Source organism: Phocoena sinus, chromosome 5, assembly GCF_008692025.1.
Source record: "Phocoena sinus isolate mPhoSin1 chromosome 5, mPhoSin1.pri, whole genome shotgun sequence".
Classification (NCBI taxonomy): Eukaryota; Metazoa; Chordata; class Mammalia; order Artiodactyla; family Phocoenidae; genus Phocoena; species Phocoena sinus.
This window is the reverse complement of record NC_045767.1, coordinates 118,170,553-118,189,492: the sequence shown is the minus strand read 5'-3', so window position 1 is coordinate 118,189,492 and position 18,940 is coordinate 118,170,553. Positions and strand designations below refer to the sequence as shown.

The following is an 18,940-nucleotide window of genomic DNA, read 5'->3' as shown; positions in this document are numbered from 1 at the left end:
CAAATTCCAGCAGAGGGACATTCTACAATATACCTGACCATGATCCTTCAGAAGTCGCAGAGTCATCGAAAACAAGGAAAGTCTGAGTAACTCCTACAGCCAAGAGGAGATTAAAGAGATACATCAACTAAATATAAAATGGTACACTGACTGGGATCCTGGAACAGAAAAAGGACATCAGGTAAAAACTAAGGAAATCTAAATAAATGAAGGACTCCAGTAACCATGTATTCATATCGGTTCATCCATTGGAACAAATGTTCCGTCCTAAGGTTTTAATCATAGGGGAAACTATGTATGTGGAGGGTATTTGACTGCTTTCCAAACTCTCTGTTCAACTTTCCTGTAAATCTAAAACTGTTCTAAAGAATAAAATCTATTAATTAAAAAAAAATCAAGTGGAGGCGAAAAAATGAAAAGAAAAAAGGTAAGTGTTCAGTGCCCTTGCTCTTCCTATGGTTATTTGAAAAGCCACATGCAAACAAATAACTAAAAAAATCTTAGCCACTTTGGACTGGCGGTTCTTGTGAGAGATCCGATAACAGCATGACTGTTTACCACCATCCCAGCACATTATTACAGGTTATCATCAGGAGAAATAAACAATCCCTACTCAGTAGGAAGGACTGCACTGGGATAAGTAAGTATTACTTAGTCCACCCAGGACTCCATCATTTCCCAGCTTCCCTGAAGACAGGCTGGGGCCATGTGACTAGTTCTAGCCAATGGGGTGTGAGTGGAAGTGGTGGCACTTCCGGGTCAAGCAAGTGAAACACAGGTGTGCCTCCACCTCCCACACTTTCCTTGTAAGTTGACCTTGGAGCCTTTGTGCTCTAGAGGGTGTTACTGCAGATGGAGATGGCCACAGGATCCAAACAAGACTTCACCAGAGTTAGAAAGAAACCTTTATTGTGTTAAGCACTGAGGTTTAGGGTTCATCTGTCGAAATGGCTAGGGTTACTTACCCTAAAATACGAAGTGATTGCATCTCACAATTAAATGTTCCTTCCCTTCTGACAGAAAGTTGTTAATCATAACTTTTTTCCATATTTCCAAACACTGCACTTACCACAGGCGATGGTCCAATACACCAAAGAATCTGGAGTCTGGTACAGGATGCGGTAAGGAGAAACCCGGGCACTGGAGTCCAACACGACATCAAGGGTGCCCACCAGGAGGCCTGAGGGCAGAAAAGGGGGAGAAATGAGTAAGGGTTTCCTCTAAATCCCCAGAGGCAGCAGTGTGGACACTCCCCTTCCGGGGCACCTGCCAACAAGCCCTCTCCCACCGCATCCCACCTGGACAAAACTTTCCTCTCAGACGTGATGATGGTGACTCTACATTACTCGTTCCACCCACCTCCAAGAGACACTGCACAAGCTAAAAAAGAGTGCTGGTTTCAGAAACAAAACCAGCAAAGCTCCTAGCTCAGTCCCTGGCACACGGTAGTATTAATAAATGCCTGTTCCAAACAAAAGAAATAAGGTATTAAGCACTGATATCCTGGGGTCTCTGCTTTACCTACATTACACCCAATGTGTATTATTTTCTCCCCTCTAGCATCCTAGAAACAAATCCTTAATTTTAGGAACTTGACAAAGCCACAGGTATCAGTGACGTACACCTGAGTCTGTGTACCAGGCTGCCCCATGTACTATTTTCGTGTGCCTCATTTTTCTTTTGTATTGAGAAGGTACAGTTCAGCTCAGCAATAAGTGCGTACTATGTTCAAGGCAAACCCTGTGGGCACGAAGTTGAATAAGACAGAGTCCCTAAGGCATTTATAATCCAGTAGGGGCGAGGGCCAAGCAGTATTTTAGGGCTGCATTTAGAAGTGAACAGGGCTGTGAAACAAGCATTTCTCCATCTCAACGGCACAGTCCTTTGCCATTTGTCACATCAATTGTTATAAGCAGAGATGCTTGAAGCCTGGTCTACACTCAGCTCTGCAAAGATGTAGTAATTAGGCTGAGGGTCAGGAAAGGTACTGTGGTAGCACGAAGTTGAGTTCTTCCAATTGACAACCTCAGTGATCTTGCCAGGTCCTGGGGGAAACTTACTCACATCATCCAAGTTGAGGCAAGCTGGAACATCAACAAACGAACTTAGCAATTTATGTGTGAGAAACACAAACGTCCAGTGTACTGACGCTCACTTAAGAAGAGGCAGTGCCTTCTCTTGCCAGGAGTGCAAATTCTCTTATAACCACCTTTCAGCCAACATCCCCCCTCCAGGAAGGTGTGCCTCCTTTATCTGCACCAAGCTGGGATTAGACACCGAACATTTTCTATATTATTCTAAAATTACACACACACACACACACACACACACACACACACACACACACACACATTCTACAAAGTCAAATAAACAGGATTCCTTGCTTGGCAGGATGAATCTAAAAGATTTCCATAAAGTAAATGCCCATAATTACTCTAAAGTCAGATGCAACCCAGCATAGAGCAGGGTTTGGACTCAGAAGGACCAGTTAGGAACTGTGGCTAGTTGAATAATCTTAGGACATTTTTTTCCAATGTCTTGGTGTTCACAAAATGGAAAATCATATGATGTAAAATGGAAATGATATGATGATTACAAGATTTTTTGTTGTTGCTGTTTTGTTTTGTTTTGTTTTGTTTTGGCCATGCCGTGCGCCACGTGGGATCTTAGTTCCCTGACCAGGGATCCAACCCATGCCCGCCCCTGAAGTGGAAGCACGGAGGCAACTACTGGACCACTAGGGAAGTCCCACAAGATTGTTCTTAAAGACTGAATACAATAAGGTTTGGGGGCAAGAGGCTGGTTGGAAGGAGGGGCTAGGCAACCTCTCTAGAACATGCCAAGACCTTCCTTTCTTTAATTTTACTTTTACTTAGATTGCATGGTTATTAAGGATGGCTTTGGTATGGAACTGATGGTAGCTGAGGCCGGGAGTGGGGGGAGGTAAAGGCCGCCAGCCTCCCTTGCTCTGCCACAGCTCTGTCCTGGCTCTGACTCTGTTATGACCAGGTCTGGGGCACATGGACAGGCCATTTAACTTCTCGTGGCTTTCATTTCCTCATTTGTAAAGTGGTTGTAATAGCACTTGCCTTCCCGAACCTGGGGTCAAGCCAGAAGCCTAGGGCAGGTTAACATGGGGCAGCCCTACAGTTGTCCTTTTGGTCTTTGTCTAAGGCCAGGAATCCACTTGGGTTCACGGCAGACCACAGCGACCATTAAGCTGACCTGCATACTCCAGGAAAAACAAACTTTCGCTAAAGGGTAAATGAATTCATTTGTTTGCTCTGGCCTGTATGAAATACATCAAAAATCAAATATTTAGAGTCTGCAGAGTTTTCCAAGGAGTCGTCTTCCATATACTACCACACACGTGTGCATTTTTGTTTTCTCTACAGTGACTCGGATTTACCGCAAAGACCTCTAATTACTCTTCAATTATCTGAAGATGGTAGAGTGTATTAATAGGGAAAGCAGAAGAGTGCTAGCTAAACTGGACTGCCCTCTGTGTTAACTAGAAATACAAAGACATGTGAAATACAAATTCATCCCTCATAACAACCGAATGTTGGTAATACTTCCCTCTTCTTGAATCAAAATACTGGAAGTATCACATTCGTTGTTTCTAGGGCATACAAACTTCATCCCGGGATTAAGGAGTCACAGTCAAGGATTAGCCTCTGTGGTTTAATGAGCCTCTAAAGGAGTGTCAGGGTAGATATAGATTCTTCCAAGGGCGAGCGCAGCTCACTGGGTAGGGCAACCGACAAGAGGCAGTCTGGGTTCTGGAGTTCTTTAGTCCTGGCTCTGCCAACTCCCAGACCCAACCTCTGCGAGCCTCAGTTTCCCAATCTTTCACGTCTCACTAGACTTCTGTACTCTGTAACACCAAGGAGCAAAGACCTCTGAAACGGTCCAACCCTATCTGCACATCTTGACCACCACAAATGTCCCCAACTATAATCCATCTCCACCATCCATTAACCTAATTAACAAAACGTCCGGTAAAGAAGTACCTTCTTTACTCAGAGGTAAAGAAAACTGAGTGGCTTTGAGGAGAGTCCCCTGGAGTGAGGACTTCTGATTACATGCTAGCTCAGCAACCCTGAGCACGCATCCACGAAGATTTAGATGAACGCTAACAGGCTCATCCATATTTACCACAGGCTCCATGCTGAAATATTTGAAAGTAAATTATAGACAGTATAATACTGGGATACTCACATTAGGTGCATGTACAATTAAAAACATTTTGTAAAAGTCCTTTGAAAACTTAGGGCTCTGGATATCCCAACAGAAAGTAATGTCGTGAATTGAGACTCATAGCTGGTCAAATCAATAAATACATTCTTCCATTCACTTTGTAGCACTGACCAGGATTTTCCCTCCACCTGGAATGTTGTGCTTGCCCGTCAATGACCACTTCTCACCAGCTCAAACGACAAACTCCTAATTATCTCACACCACCTCTTTCTAACCCTGATCTCCCTCTGAGTTCTGCTTCTGTAATACCCACTGCATTTATCTAAAATTACACATACATTTTGCCTTGTTCCGTTTCTTCTCCTCTTTCCAGACTGGGAGCTCCATGATGGCCAGGTCTGACTGATTGCTTTGGACCCCTAGACCCCGCACTTTGCTTGGAGCACAGTGAGCCCTGAACACAGGTCTGATGAAAGGACAAGTTAGGTATGTTTAGAAAACCTAAAAATAAGTTATTACTGTGCTGCTGGCTAATCTCTATTGAGACAAGGAGTCGAGACTCTGGAAAAGAGAAAATACTCCTCCTATACCCTCTGCCTACACTGAATACTAGAAGATGGGAAATCTGAAATCTAGCCTAGAGAATCCCCGCCACCACCACCCCCAAAAAAAGCAGCAATCAGGATTTTCTTAGAAGTCTTATTACTTACTCATCCCTCTGAAGTGGCTGTCAAAATACTGAACTTTTCATCATTTCCCACACAAAGCACTGTTTTAGCAGCTGTTCTAGTCAGCTATTTCTGGTGTTAAACAATCTTTGATAGCCTGAGATAACTAAGTCAAATTACGGTCCTCAAAATGACTCTTCTCTGCACCTACCTATTACATTAGCTCAGGGGCATCTTGTAACATTAAACTGCTGTTTTCAAGGAGATTCAGAAAACACCCTGCAGAATTGGTACATTTAGGCCTCCCACCAGCTGTGGGCGCTAAAGGGTATGTGATGCAGACAGAGTCATTTCCACTCCTGGGCGGCCCCTCACCCCTCTGGGGGTAGGGATGTATCAGAAGAGTGTGGGACACATAGGGATGTGCCCATGGCAATGATCAATCCATCTACTGATGATCTTGGGATAATTTAATGTTAAAGTGGACAAGATCCTAAAGCTTACTTGGTCTCCTTCTACTCCCTCAGCTTTGTAGCCAGTCAGAGATAGAGCCCTACAAAGACCATGCTGGAGTGGTCTGGGGAGTGGGCTGTCTCCTGATATGGAAGCTACAGCAGTGCCCGCTAGGGAATTCCCTGGCGGTCCAGTGGTTAGGACTTGGTGCTTTCACTGTGGTGGCCTGGGTTCAATGCCTGGTCAGGGAACTAAGATCCCACAAGCCACGCGGCACAGCTAATGTGTACTGAGTACCACTGTTAAATGAAATATTTCAAAACCACAGAAAAGTATTGAAAATTACAAAACACATATCCCACCACTCTGACTTTAACACTTGGCCTTATCTGCTTCAGATCTGTTTTGTTTTTTTAGAAGAAAATATAACATACACGGTAAAGGTCCCCCCTGTGCTCCCCTCAATTCTATTTCCCTCTCCATTCACCACCCTCCAGTTTTTTATTCTTCCCATCCAAGTCCCTTATACTTTGACCCCCCTATGTATGTACATGAATATAGATTTAACACTGATGTATATTTTTAAATTTACATTAATGATAAAGAGTAGATATTGTTCTGCAATCTTTTTTACCCAATGTTTGTAAAATCTGCCCAGGTTATACTTGCAAATCTGATTCATTCATTTTTAAATATTGTGTAATAGTCCGCTGTTTAAATATACTGTAACTTATCCATTTTCCTAAGGAAGGGTGTTTGGGTCTATCTTCTTCTTTTCTTTTTTTTTTTGCTATAACAGGCACTGCAATCATTCTCTGTACATGATCCTTAAGCATGTGAGCACTTTCTTTAGAATGGAATTGTTGGGTCACAGGGTGTGTGTTGAGACTTTATTATAGTCATTACAAAACTGCTTTCCAAAGTGATTGTGCCAATTTACACCCGTACCAGGAAAGTGAGAGAATATCCGTTTCTCCATAATATCCCCAACACTTAGTATTATCAGTTGTGTTTTTTTTTCACCAATCTCAAGGATGAGAAGCAATATCTATTTGTTGTTGAAATTCGCATTTTTCTGACGATTAATGAGTTTGGGTATCTCTTCCTGTTTATTGGCCATTCCAGTTCTGTATTCTGAATTATTTGCCTTTCCTACTATGCTGACATTTGCTGAAACTTCCAGATCAGAAATTCAGTTTACTATTTAGAGGCTTTCACTCAGATATACACTGGATTTCGATTCACTTCAGCAAATACACACTGATATTTCTAAAGCCAGAGGGGCAGTACACTTGGATTTACTTCTTTATGTATGTTCTATATAAAGGCAAGACCTTGGGATCAGCATTTGCAAGCCCCTCTGCCTCTCTCCCATGTAAGGTTTCTGTAGGTCACAGGCTCCCACCTTGTCCTTCTACCTGCTGCTGCCTCTTTGTCATTGGTACCCTGCCTGTATGTCTTAGGACTTATGTGAGCTACATGATAATAGGCAGAAAGCACTGAAACAATAACATCCAGAAGCAGTTGCTAATGGGTATATATACAAAATCCATCCACATCGTAATTTTTACACTTCTCTGAATAAATCTTTCTTGTTTGCTTGTCTGTTTTTAAAGCCTTCAAGCCTTCACCCAAGTTATTTTACTTGATCTGGAATGTCCTCTTTCTTTTTCTTTCTGGAAATCGTCCATTTCCCTCAATATCCAGGTCAAGGGTCACAAGGCATTTTTTTTGTTTGTTTTTTTAAAAAGTCTGTGCTTTTTAAAAATTTTTATTTTATTTATTTATTAATTTATTTATTATTTTTGGCTGCGTTGGGTCTTTGTTGCTGGGCGAGGGCTTTCTCTAGTTGAGGCGAGCGGGGGCTACTCTTCCTGGCGGTGCACGGGCTTCTCATTGCGGTGGCTTCTCTTGTTGCAGAGCATGGGCTCTAGGCGCACGGGCTTCAGTAGTTGTGGCACGTGGGCTCAGTAGTTGTGGCTCGCGGTCTCTAGAGCACAGGCTCAGTAGTTGTGGCGCATGGGCTCTAGCTGCTCCGTGGCATGTGGGATCTTCCCGGACCAGGGCTCGAACCTGTGTCCCCTGCATTGGCAGGCGGATTCTTAACCACTGTGCCACCAGGGAAGCCGCAGGCATTTGTTTTGCTTTCTTCCCACACTCTCCCCATCCTCTCAACCCCCCACCCCCAAATCTCCTGGCAATTAACTGTCCCCTTGTCTGTGATCTGCCAACCATCTTGCACTTCATATTACTAAGATGATTATCACATTGTTTCCTACTGGAAAAAAAACTAGTTTCTTCCCACCAGGCTGTGAGCTCCTTGAGGCAGGCACAGCCTTATCGACCTTGGAATTCCCAAAGCCTGGAATAATGTCCCGCACATCATGCTGAATATTTATAAAGTGGGCCCCAAAGTTTTCAACCTGATGGACGTTGGGAGAAACCAAGAATTATTTTCAGAGCTTATTCATCTCTGCCCCACAGAACCCAATATAACAAGTTCTAGCAAACTGGCCATAAATAATTAAACTGGCCTAAGAATCGGACAATGAAAGGAGACCAAGATTTGAGAAAAAGGCTAGAAAATCCCATCTCAGAGAGTGGGAGGTAATGCAGATCAAACTCATATCTGAAACTGAAATTTACCATGGGAAATTAACTTCTCTAATTTCTTTTTAATGAATATTGAGATTGATATGGAATGAAATTGGATCCAAAACTAGAGCTATTTAGGGGAAGGGTAAGTCTTTCTATTCTCCTACTTTTGGAAACTAGTCCAGAGATGAGCAGTTGTTGCCAAAAAAACACAAGAAAACACAAAGAAGTAATCAATTTAAACTCTCGCATCCTGCCCCCACAGATCAGTAAACACTGTTTGCACATCATACTGGCCAGGGGACCTGGGGAAAGATCAGGGAACTGCATGTGTGCACAGCTGCGAAGGGGAAGGCTGGCATTGCCGGGTGAGGGTCAGCTCCGTACCTAAACCTGCACCTGAGCTTGTAATGTCACCAATGTGAAGGCCCACCTGGGCTACTGCAGGCCAGTCACAGTTGTGTGCAGAGAAATCTGGGCGATGGCTGGTCGCCGCCTAAAGAGGTAAAGGACAGAGGAGGTTTGAGGGGCGAGGTAGCTGCAGCTCAAGATGGGAGCAATGTGTTTTCTCAGTGTCATAACCTCAAAGAGTCTAACAGCCTTTCTCAAGCATGGGTATTACTGGCTAAAAGGGAGAGACCAATCCCAACACTGGAATTCTACTTTCAGCTTAGAACAGTCTGGGAGTGTTTTTGTTTTCACAAGTATTGCTTCTTTTCCAACCCCTCTCGCATATTTAGGTAAAAATGGTTTCTCAACACAGTTCAAACCATGATTATTGGTTGAAAAAGGCCACATACAACTCTTCCCTCTCACCTTCACAGCTGCCTCTTAGGACCCTAGTCCAGCCAGATGTATCTCACATCACGGTTGCCGTGAAATAGGACAAGTTACTAGAGGGCAGGGGGCGCGTACACACACACACACACACACACACCTTGTTTCTGTTTGTGGAAAGATGGATTAATGAGAATTCTGCTCGTGTAGGAAATACATTGCTGATTCTGTCAATTAGGATAGTTCTTAAACTTTCTGTGGTTAAGGATCAGTTTGTTTTTAGTTTCCAGTGTGTTGCCCACTGAGACGTCTGTAAAATACAGTGCCTAGGAAACACTAAAATAGAGCTAGAGAATATGAAAAGAGGCAAAGCAAATACAAGCCTCCAATTTTTCATCATTTAATTCAACAGACAAATGGCTCTAGTTTTCTAAATGCTTAATCTCAATTTCTATTCTTTAGCTCAAGACAGTTGAAACAAACAGGCTGCAAACCAGCACTTGAAATAGCACCTAATTAGGGAAGGGGTGGCTGGAGGGCAGCAATATTCATGGGACTGTGTTTACTAGAATCACGTATAGTTTTAAAGAGTACGTTCAATTCTGTAACTTTTTATTTGGGAAATGAAAAAAATTATTGCTCTGCCACTGCAAACTAAAATAAAATCCCACAAAGTCATTTCTCAGTTGAAAGCAAGAATACATGAATAGGGAAAGGCATGAGGTTTTCGCTGTATATTTATTTCGAGGGGCCTAGGTTTAAAAGTGTGGTGACGAATCAGCCTGAAACTAATATGATATTGTACATCAGTTATATTTCAATTTTTAAAAATAATAAAAATAAATAAAAGTGTGGAGAATCTGAACGAGCCTATTAGGTGATCCCTGAAGAGACCCTTGACTCATTTCTTACCGATAGGGAAGCAGGCTCGAGGGGGTAGAATGACAAGGTCTGAGTGGCGAGGCACCCCCCTCTGTAGTATTTCAAACTAATTCTGGATCACAGGGTCTTTGAATTTCATGCTTATACAAGTACCCAGAAAGTTAGGGCTCAAAATATACGTTCATATTTTCCATCACAAAAGATAAAGCACAGGCTGGTTTATAACTAAACAGACTGGGCAGAAAACTGAAATCGGAAGAGCATTTCTCCTGCAGAGCCTTTGTCAAGCAGCCAATTAGTTCTGTGCTGCTCAAATCTTCCAAGCACCCTTGAAGGCCAAGTCTTCCAGGAGCTGCTCCATTTCACCCTGCAGGCCAGTCTCTTAAAGTCACATGCACCTTCTTCTCCCGCAGAAAGGGAGGGCAGGTGGAATTGATTTTTCCTTCTCTTCTGTGTCTGAGAAGGAACCATTAAAATATCTCTTTAGGGCTTCCCTGGTGGTGCAGTGGTTGAGAGTCCACTTGCCGATGCAGGGGACACGGGTTCATGCCCCGGTGCGGGAAGATCCCACATGTCACGGAGCGGCTGGGCCCATGAGCCATGGCCGCTAAGCCTGCGCATCCGGAGCCTGTGCTCCGCAACGGGAGAGGCCACAACAGTGAGAGGCCCACGTATCTCCAAAAAAAAAAAAAAAAAAAAAAATATATATATATATCTATATATCTTTAATACCTTACTTTACACCCCAGTTAAGACCGGCTACATAATTTTTGGGGCCCTGTGCAAAATGAAAATGCATGTTCCCTTGCTTAAAAATTCTTAGGAATTCCTAGGCAGCCACAGCAGAACATTAACCCAAGCCTGGGGCCCTTCTAAATGCAGGTCCCTGTGCACCAGCATGGGCCACATGCCCAGGGACCAGCCCTGACCCCGGCAGTGCCCCGGTGATTTCATCTCCACAGGCAAGCTGTTGTTCTCAGACTTTTTTCAGGGATTCAAGTCTGCTCTGATACAGACCAATGAGGACAATGGACCGAATTTATTCAAAAGCACCCCAGGCACCTCTGTGATCCAAGTCCTCAAACAAGCCCTCAACCCAGGAAGAGGAAGGTAGATGCATATTCATTATGTTTACAGCTGCTTCCATGTATACGATGGGATGGTATATTGATTCTCATCTTGCTTGTGGAGGCAAGTCTGAACACCTGAAACTGATGGCTCAAGGCCGGCCAAGGTCAGCCATGAGAGCGAGGACAAGGACGCAGGAGTTCTTTTGGTGCTGGTGGGAGCAATTCATTGGTGAGAAGCCCACTATTTCTAACAGATAAGCGACACCCACCACCTCAAGGAAACCTGAGCGAGATGTTCCTCGACTCCTTTTGTCAGGTGGGCAGAATTTTTAGGAGCCACTTACTGTCCCAAGACGACTGCCCACCCTTCTCCTAATTCACCTAACCCCTTCTCCACAATGAAATAATATCACGAAATAGAAACAGTTATGAATTTAAAATTACATCTAGGTAGGACCTCCCTGGTGGCTCAGTGGTTGAGAATCCGCCTGCCAATGCAGGGGACACAGGTTCCATCCCTGGTCTGGGAAGATCCCATATGCCGTGGAGCAACTAAGCCGTGCACACAACTACTGAGCCTGTGTGCCGCAACTACGGAAGCCCGCGCGCCTAGAGCCCGTGCTTCGCAACAAGAGAAGCCACCGCAGTGAGAAGCCCGGCAATCAAACAAAGAGTAGCCCCCATTCGCCACAACTAGAGAAAGCCTGCGCGCAGCAACGAAGACCCAACACAGCCAAAAATAAATAAAATTTTTTTTAAAAATTAAAAAAAATAAAATTACATCTAGGAAATGACCTAGAACATCTATATATATTATAGTACATCTATCAATGATATTTAGACATTTAAACTCATGTCCTCGAATAATTATTTAATGAGATGGCAAAACATATCTAGTATGCTATGTGGAAAAAAACCCCACAAAACTCTAATTTTTGTTCTGTATGATCCCACTCTGTCAAATTACAAGTATAATATTGTCTATGCTATGAATTATAACATTATTATTAAAGATTACAAACATGAACATATTTGGTGGATAAAACAATTTTACTTTCTTTTGTGTTGTTCTGTTTCCAAAAGTTTCTCAAGCATACATTCAATATTTTTATGATGTAAAAAAAAATGTTGTTTTCTCAATTACTTCCAACCTTCTACTTTGGGCTTTCTTTACTCAAAGAGAGATCAAGTAAGCCATCAAGTAAATAGATGGTTACTATGTTTACATTAAAGCTGCTCTTCCCAACCACAGGTTAGTAATCTTGTTGCTAGGATGCAACATGCCAGTTAGGGGTCAATGTTTAAATGAATGGCATCCTTAAAACACTCTCCGATGGAGAGGGGTCTGGCCTTTGTCTTTCGGAAATTTTTTTTTAAGTTCATTTTTTTCCCTTTAGTATATAAAGCATAGCAATACAACAAATTGATACATATTAATACACACAGGGCTTAACTCAGTTGTAGTGATTGGGTGTTTTTAATAACTAGCTTATCTTTAAGTCAGGAAGTTTACAGTCCCAAAATAAAAACCATAAAAGTTAAATGAATGAAATCAGTTTCTCAACTTACATCACTGAGTATTCATAAAACTGCATATTCATTATATTTTAAGTACCCACAGTGTTGCCTTTAGCTACACATAAGTAAGGCAAATAAAGAGGCAATAGGTATTTATACCTACATTGGAAATGTCTGGAAGGATGTACATCAAACTGTTAATAGTGGTTCCCTTTGGAGAATGACATCCGTATGGGGAGAGGCCCCATAGGGAAGAAATTAGGAACTCTTTTAACTGTTAGAACTATATTTTCAAAAGTAATTGTTATGCTGTTAGAACTATACTTTATAAAACTTTGTATTCATAATTATTTACAAGATGCATATATTATAATAAAGCAATAACAAAAGAACTACTAAAGGAATACAAAATATCATAATGAAGATCCTGCCAGTAAGGTTTCATAACAGATGAGACTCTGTAACCAGTCAGCTCCTGCTATTTTCTGTCATGGGCACCAGCCACCCTAAGAACTGGTCACCCTTAGCATGCACGCATGGGGTCACACTGTATAAAATGAGGCTGCCTTTCACCCGGGACTATGATACACAGGGGCCTAAGTGGAAGATGAGGCTGGCCCACCACACCCTCCCAAGGGAATCTGAGCTGAGACAAAGGAAGAGGAAAGCCAAGTAGCTACAGAAGCGGAAGCTGAAAGGATTCCATGAGAAGGGAAGGCAGCAAGCAAGCCAGATGACACAGAGGCAGAAACACTGAGCTAAAGAACAGATATACAGCAGAGGCTGAGGAAGCCTGGCGTCTTCAGGAGAAGAGAGCAGAAACGCAGAGCGCAAAGCAGTGGGCCGTGATAGGGTGCCAAGGGAAAGGCGGGGAGCCACTTCTTACAGCTGTCACAGGCTCCCCAGGCCCGGTTCCAGGTCGCATGTATCCTCGCAAGGAAACCTAGGTACCAGAGGTAACTTGAGTCTCTGGTCCTTGTAACCCAAAGTGTCCAACTAAAACCCTAACTACCCACCTGGCTCCATCTAAGATGGACTCTGAATAAATGTTCTCTTCTGTACGATGGCAAGGCAAGTGTTACATAACAAAGTGCCAAGGCATTAACAGCAATTTAATAATACGCTTTCCAGACTTGCATCCAAATATTCCAGAACAGATAAAAACAGCGGCTACAGAACTGTAATTAAAACAATCAGGCTATTTACAGGGGAGAGGTACAGTAGCAGCCTGGCTTGATCACTGGGTGTTTTGTCTTGACTCTACCACTTTGAGGGCAGCCAACTCCACTGGCATGCACTCTTCAGAAGAATCCTGGTTCTAGCTTAGCCTCAAGTCACCTGGACAAGACTAAGGGCTATTTCACAGAGACATTTCAGTTTGTGATGAATCAAGTGAAAGCAATCTTCACCTAAGGTCCAGATAAAGCTTTAAAGAGAAAACTAAGCTGGGAGGATCTGAAAATAAAAAGAACACCATGGCACCAACAAGTGGGAGGAACCAAACCAGGAAATCTGCCAAAGATGGTTTGACTTTGCAAAGCCAGGTGTGCGGTAGCAAGTAATGCCCTTATTTCGTCAAGTTGTGTATTATGACCTGATGTGTTTTTCAATATACGTTAATGACCTGCAAATGTAGGTGAGTCCCTTATGGAATATATTAAACCCAATTAAGATTTCTTAAGAAATAGTTCAGGGATGGCCTGGAAAGTCCTTGTAAACTACTCTGAAAAATATCAATAGTGGATGGCAGAGAATAAAAAGGATCACTGGCGATAATAAAAGCAATATACTGGGGGTGGGGCATTTTTTTGCCAAGTGACTTCTAAGTCATTACCAAGAAATTGTTCTTTTTCATGCTATAAACCAGACACAATAGACATAGAGAGCAGTATGGCAACCAACTATACAATACCAGCAATGTCACTGACTCATATATCTTCAAGCAGACACTGATTAAGAAAGATGAAAGGTAGGGGGAATTATCTTTTTTTTTTTTTTCGCGGTACGCGGGCCTCACAGTTGTGGCCTCTCCCGTTGCGGAGCACAGGCTCCGGACGCGCAGGCCCAGCGGCCATGGCTCACGGGACCAGCCGCTCCGCGGCACGTGGGATCTTTCCGGACCGGGGCACGAACCCGCACCCCCCGCATCGGCAGGCGGACTCCCAACCACTGCGCCACCAGGGAAGCCCGGGAACTATCTTTTATATTATTGTTTTATCAATGAATGGGGAAACTGAAAGCAGTGAAGGTCATGCTTTGTTTCTTTCACCCTGAATTACATCTTCTATACCTAGCTTCTTAATCTCTAAGCAAAACTGACACATGCACACATAAATGTACATGCATACATACCTATACAGACATATAGTATGCACACACATATATTTGCATACACACATATTATACTATGCTCATTTACAGCATGCTCATTTAAAATGAGTTTGGAGTAGGGGAGGCTCTTAAAAAGAAAAAACCCTCAAATTTTGATTTCTATCTTTGGATTTAATGAACACAATATGCAACAAAAGAGGGCTTCCCTGGTGGCGCAGTGGTTGAGAGTCTGCCTGCCGATGCAGGGGACACGGGTTCGTGCCCTGGTCTGGGAGGATCCCACATGCCGCGGGGCGGCTGAGCCCGTGAGTCATGGCCGCTGGGCCTGCACCTACGGAGCCTGTGCTCCGCGGCGGGAGGGGCCACAGCAGTGAGAGGCCCACGTACCGCAAAAAAAAAAAAAAAAAAAAAAAAATATGCAACAAAAGAATAGGATTACATCAAAATCAGTATTTTAAAACTTTTTAAAAAGATAATCACAGGCAAGGACTCCTTTTATGCCAATGTTTCTCAACCAACACAGTTTTTGAAAACACAGAACAGTTCCACACTATCTATCTCCCTCAGATTCTTTTATGCGACCCTAAACATCCTGACTCTGTAGAGTCACCATATGTTCCCTGAATCCAGAAGATCCAGACAGAAGATTTTTGCCCCAACTTTTCTTCCTGTCACCTGTATTGGTTGGGGCGGGGGGTGGGGGAAGGGAGAGAGAAGAGGGAGGAATAGAGGGAGAAATAGCCTAAGTTTTAAATATTTTCCAGTTGTAAACGAATGATATTTAAGATGCTTCTTCAAAATGCACAGGCTTTCTGTTTGACAGCTATTACACAGACGATTCTAGAATGTCAGTGATTCTTCCTTGATGGCTAATTCACCAGCCCTTATCCTTTTAGACATGACTCCCCTTTTCCTGTTGTGACAACATCTCATTTACAGCTCTCAAACGAATTTCCCAGCAGCATGTCAGCTACAACCAGGGACTCAGGGACGTCAAGGAAGATACTGGATACAAGGTGCTGAGTGAGGCAAAGGCCCAGTTGAGAACTGGGCAGTGTTAGGCATCCCAGCACAGCACTTCCAGCTTCAGAACTTCTTTGCTGGCTGAGGGCCAGGGCTTCTGAAATCTAGAACACAGATCAGGAAAACAGATTCTTTCCATGGCTCTGTCAAAGCGTGAAGATTGTAAGATTGGGAGAGGCGTGTGCTTCAAGCACTCAGGGTTTCCACCAGTGCAACTAGTGCATTCTCTGAGACAGAGACAGCAAAGCAGGGCTCTGGGTTCCCCACTGCCCAGCCCTTAATTCTCTGTCTATCAGGACAGGGCTTCCCAGTGGTGCCCCAGGAGATGGTGACACACATGGGGCAGCACACAGACTCCTCAGCCCTTTAGGGCAGCTGGGTGGGCACTTACCCCATGTGCCCTGTAAATACTACCAATTCCTAAGTGTGTTATGATGTGAAAATAGGTGGAAAGCTCTGGATAGACTAAACAAAGCACAAAAACCTTTCAGCACATTACAAAATTTCTGTACGTTTAATTTTGTTACATACTGACAGCATTCAAGTTGATAATATGTAGTTTTCCAAGAGTTTGTCTCTAAAGTTATGCTAAACATGCTTTACTTTATTTAAGTGCAATGTACATATTTTTCTTTTTTTTTTAATGGGAAAAGAATACATCTAGCCATGTACATCGGGAGGTGACTCGTGACATTTTGCCTGCTCTTTGATTCTCTTTGGGTTCATTCTTGGAAAATTTTAATTAGGACGGAAAAATCCCCTCCTTGTAAAAGTTGTAGGATCTCTGATCCTTAGCCCTCAGTCCTCTGAATGGACTCCGAGGAAAAGTGAGTCAGGACCCCCACGTAACCAATGCCCAGGCTCTCAGGCCTCCTGGCCCTCCACAGAAGGCCCAACGAATAAACAACCACAATGACTGAACACTTTAACAATTAGCAAGCCAAATGATTAGGAAATTACCAACATGCCTATTTCAAATAATTTCCAAAAAGATCATCAGGGAAACCCCTAAAAAAACTAAGTTCGTTTAAATTTGGGACAGTGCCAGCAATACAAGGGAAACATTTAGATGGCAGTGGTCTATCTCCTTGATGGGAATGGGCAGGTTTCTAACATGGCAGGGCCCACCCAGGGTTGTGTAACGTAACCAGAGGTGGCGAATTCAAGTTCTGGCTTCCCTAACTCACGAGCCGTGTGACTTCAGACAGGTCACTTGGCCTCTCTGAGCCACAGTTTCCTGCCACTAAGTCAAGAATCATTTATCTTCTCTGCCCATCTCCCAGGTTTGTTGGGTAGATCAGATGACATACTGTTCAAGGAAGTGCTACATAAACCGTGGAGTATCTTGTCCATGTAATGTATGCAGGATTTTTTAAAGTAATGCTTAATTTGACAGCATGTAAAGAGCTTTAGGTCATAACACTTCTATCTTGCATTACGAAGGAGACTAAGTGGTAGGTGAAAAAGCGCTTGTCACGGTTACGTTTTGAATCTTAGTTAAGTGGTCACCATGGTTATTAGCCTCTAGAAGAGGTGAAGGAATCAATACGGTCTCATTCCTGAAGGCCGGGTTTTCATCTTCGTCATTACGAAATGTACACTGAGCTCCCGTGGCTCTCTTTGCTGGGCACCGGAAACACAATCTATCTCTGCTGTCTTTGGGGAGACAGGGATCCAATTGGGAAGACGGAAGCAGCACATACAAACAGCAACCATTAAAATGCTCATTTGGGACCTCCCTGGTGGCGCAGTGGTTAAGAATCCACCTGCCAATGCAGGGGACACAGGTTCGAGCCCTGGTCCGGGAAGATCCCACATGCCACGGAGCAACTAAACCCGTGCACCACAACTACTGAGCCTGTGCTCTAGAGCCTGTGAGCCACAACTACTGAAGCCCAAGTGCCTAAAGCCCATGCTCCGCAACAAGAGAAGCCACTGCAATGAGAAGCCTGTGCACTGCAACGGAACACTAGCCCCCTCTCGCTGCAACTAGAGAAAGCCCTCGCGCAGCAACGAAGACCCAACGCAGCCACAAATAAATAAATAAATTTATTAAAAAACACAAAACTCACAGAAATAAAATGCTCATTTGCTTGGTTAGTTCAAGGGTATGTAGAATAGATGCTCCAGGGCGATTAACCAGGGCTGGGATGCTCACGCAAGAGAGTGTTTCGAACAGCGTCCTGGTGTCGGGCTTGGTAGAAGATAGCACTTAAAAGCACCAAGAACCTGGATGGAATCCCAGTTTGACTGCATCCTAGGGTCATGACCTTGCAGCAGGTGTATAATTTGAAAAAAAAAAATCATAATTTCTTCACCCATGCAATGATGATGATAGTATCTTCCTGACAGGGCTGTGGTGGGGATTCAAGCAGGTAAGGCATATGGAACATTTACAGTGCCTGACTGCAGCTGCCCAAGTGTGGCAAGGTGACCCAGCACAGTGGGAAGGTACATGGCATGTCTGGGGCATGACTGAGGGTTTGGAATAGAGATCAGATTGTATGTAGTTGGGCAGCCCGATGCAGCACTGTTTGGACTTTATCCTACCGGTGAAGGTTTTGGGGCTGGGGAGTCACACGTGTTGCGTAGAAATCCCTCTGATGGCAGCATGCAGTCAGTCGTTAGGGAAGGGGGAACAGAAGCAGGAAAACCAGTTAGGAAACTTAATGAGGAGGAGGAGATTAATTGAGCCCCTTCTTTTATACTAGGAACTGTCCTTACACAGAATCATCTCTTTCATCTTTGCAAAAAAACCCAGATGAGATCCCCATTTCACAGATGAGGAAATGGAGGCCCAGAGACATTAAGTGAGTGAAGTCAGGGTCCGTTCAACTGGCCAAGAGAGTCGACTAAGCTGCTTCCCACACACAGGGTGACAAGGGCCTTGGACTGGCAGGTGCAGCAAGGGAAACCGAGGACCACTGTGCTCCTTGGGTGGTAACACTGTCCACCCCAGGGAAGGCGGCAAAATCTCTGCTGTTTTTATTTCTATTAGGGAGAAGCCTTCTTCATCCACCTTCTCCTGGAGGGGACTAATCTTTGAAGAACTGGTTTCCAAGGTGGTCCCCAAGCTTCTACCAATACTGGCAAGTTCAGGCCTCAGAGTTTGGTATTTTCTGTTTATTCTCCAGAATGGAATGATGGACCCTCGTGACTGAGACCAGAGACCAGCTCCTGTGTGGACACCCAGAGGGGAGCCACTGTGGCCCAGACAACACACACAGCTCCTTTCCTAGTTCCTAGAAGGTGATTTCTCTCTGAGATAAATGCCCTCGCTAGGGCTCAGCCAGCCTTCGAAGGAAGTTTCCAGAATCACCCTGCAACAGATAACTAGGCCCAAAGGGTGGAGAAGACCCTAGAGATCCTAAGGGTCTGGGGAACAGAATTTATGTTTCCACTAGAAGCCTTGTTTATACTCTG

At 43.8% G+C, this 18,940-nt stretch overlaps 1 protein-coding gene across 2 annotated transcripts in view; it reads right to left on the bottom strand.

The window, feature by feature from the left end:
- TBC1D9 (TBC1 domain family member 9) overlaps positions 1-18,940 on the bottom strand; it is a 114,902-nt gene that overhangs the window by 65,019 nt on the left and 30,943 nt on the right. For both annotated transcript variants that reach the window (XR_004350037.1, XM_032632816.1), the window contains exon 2: positions 1,070-1,180. Coding sequence is in view for 1 of the 2 variants with exons in the window: in XM_032632816.1 (XP_032488707.1) it covers positions 1,070-1,180 (111 nt within the window). In the remaining variant the exon portion in view is untranslated. The remainder of the gene's footprint in view (positions 1-1,069; positions 1,181-18,940) is intronic.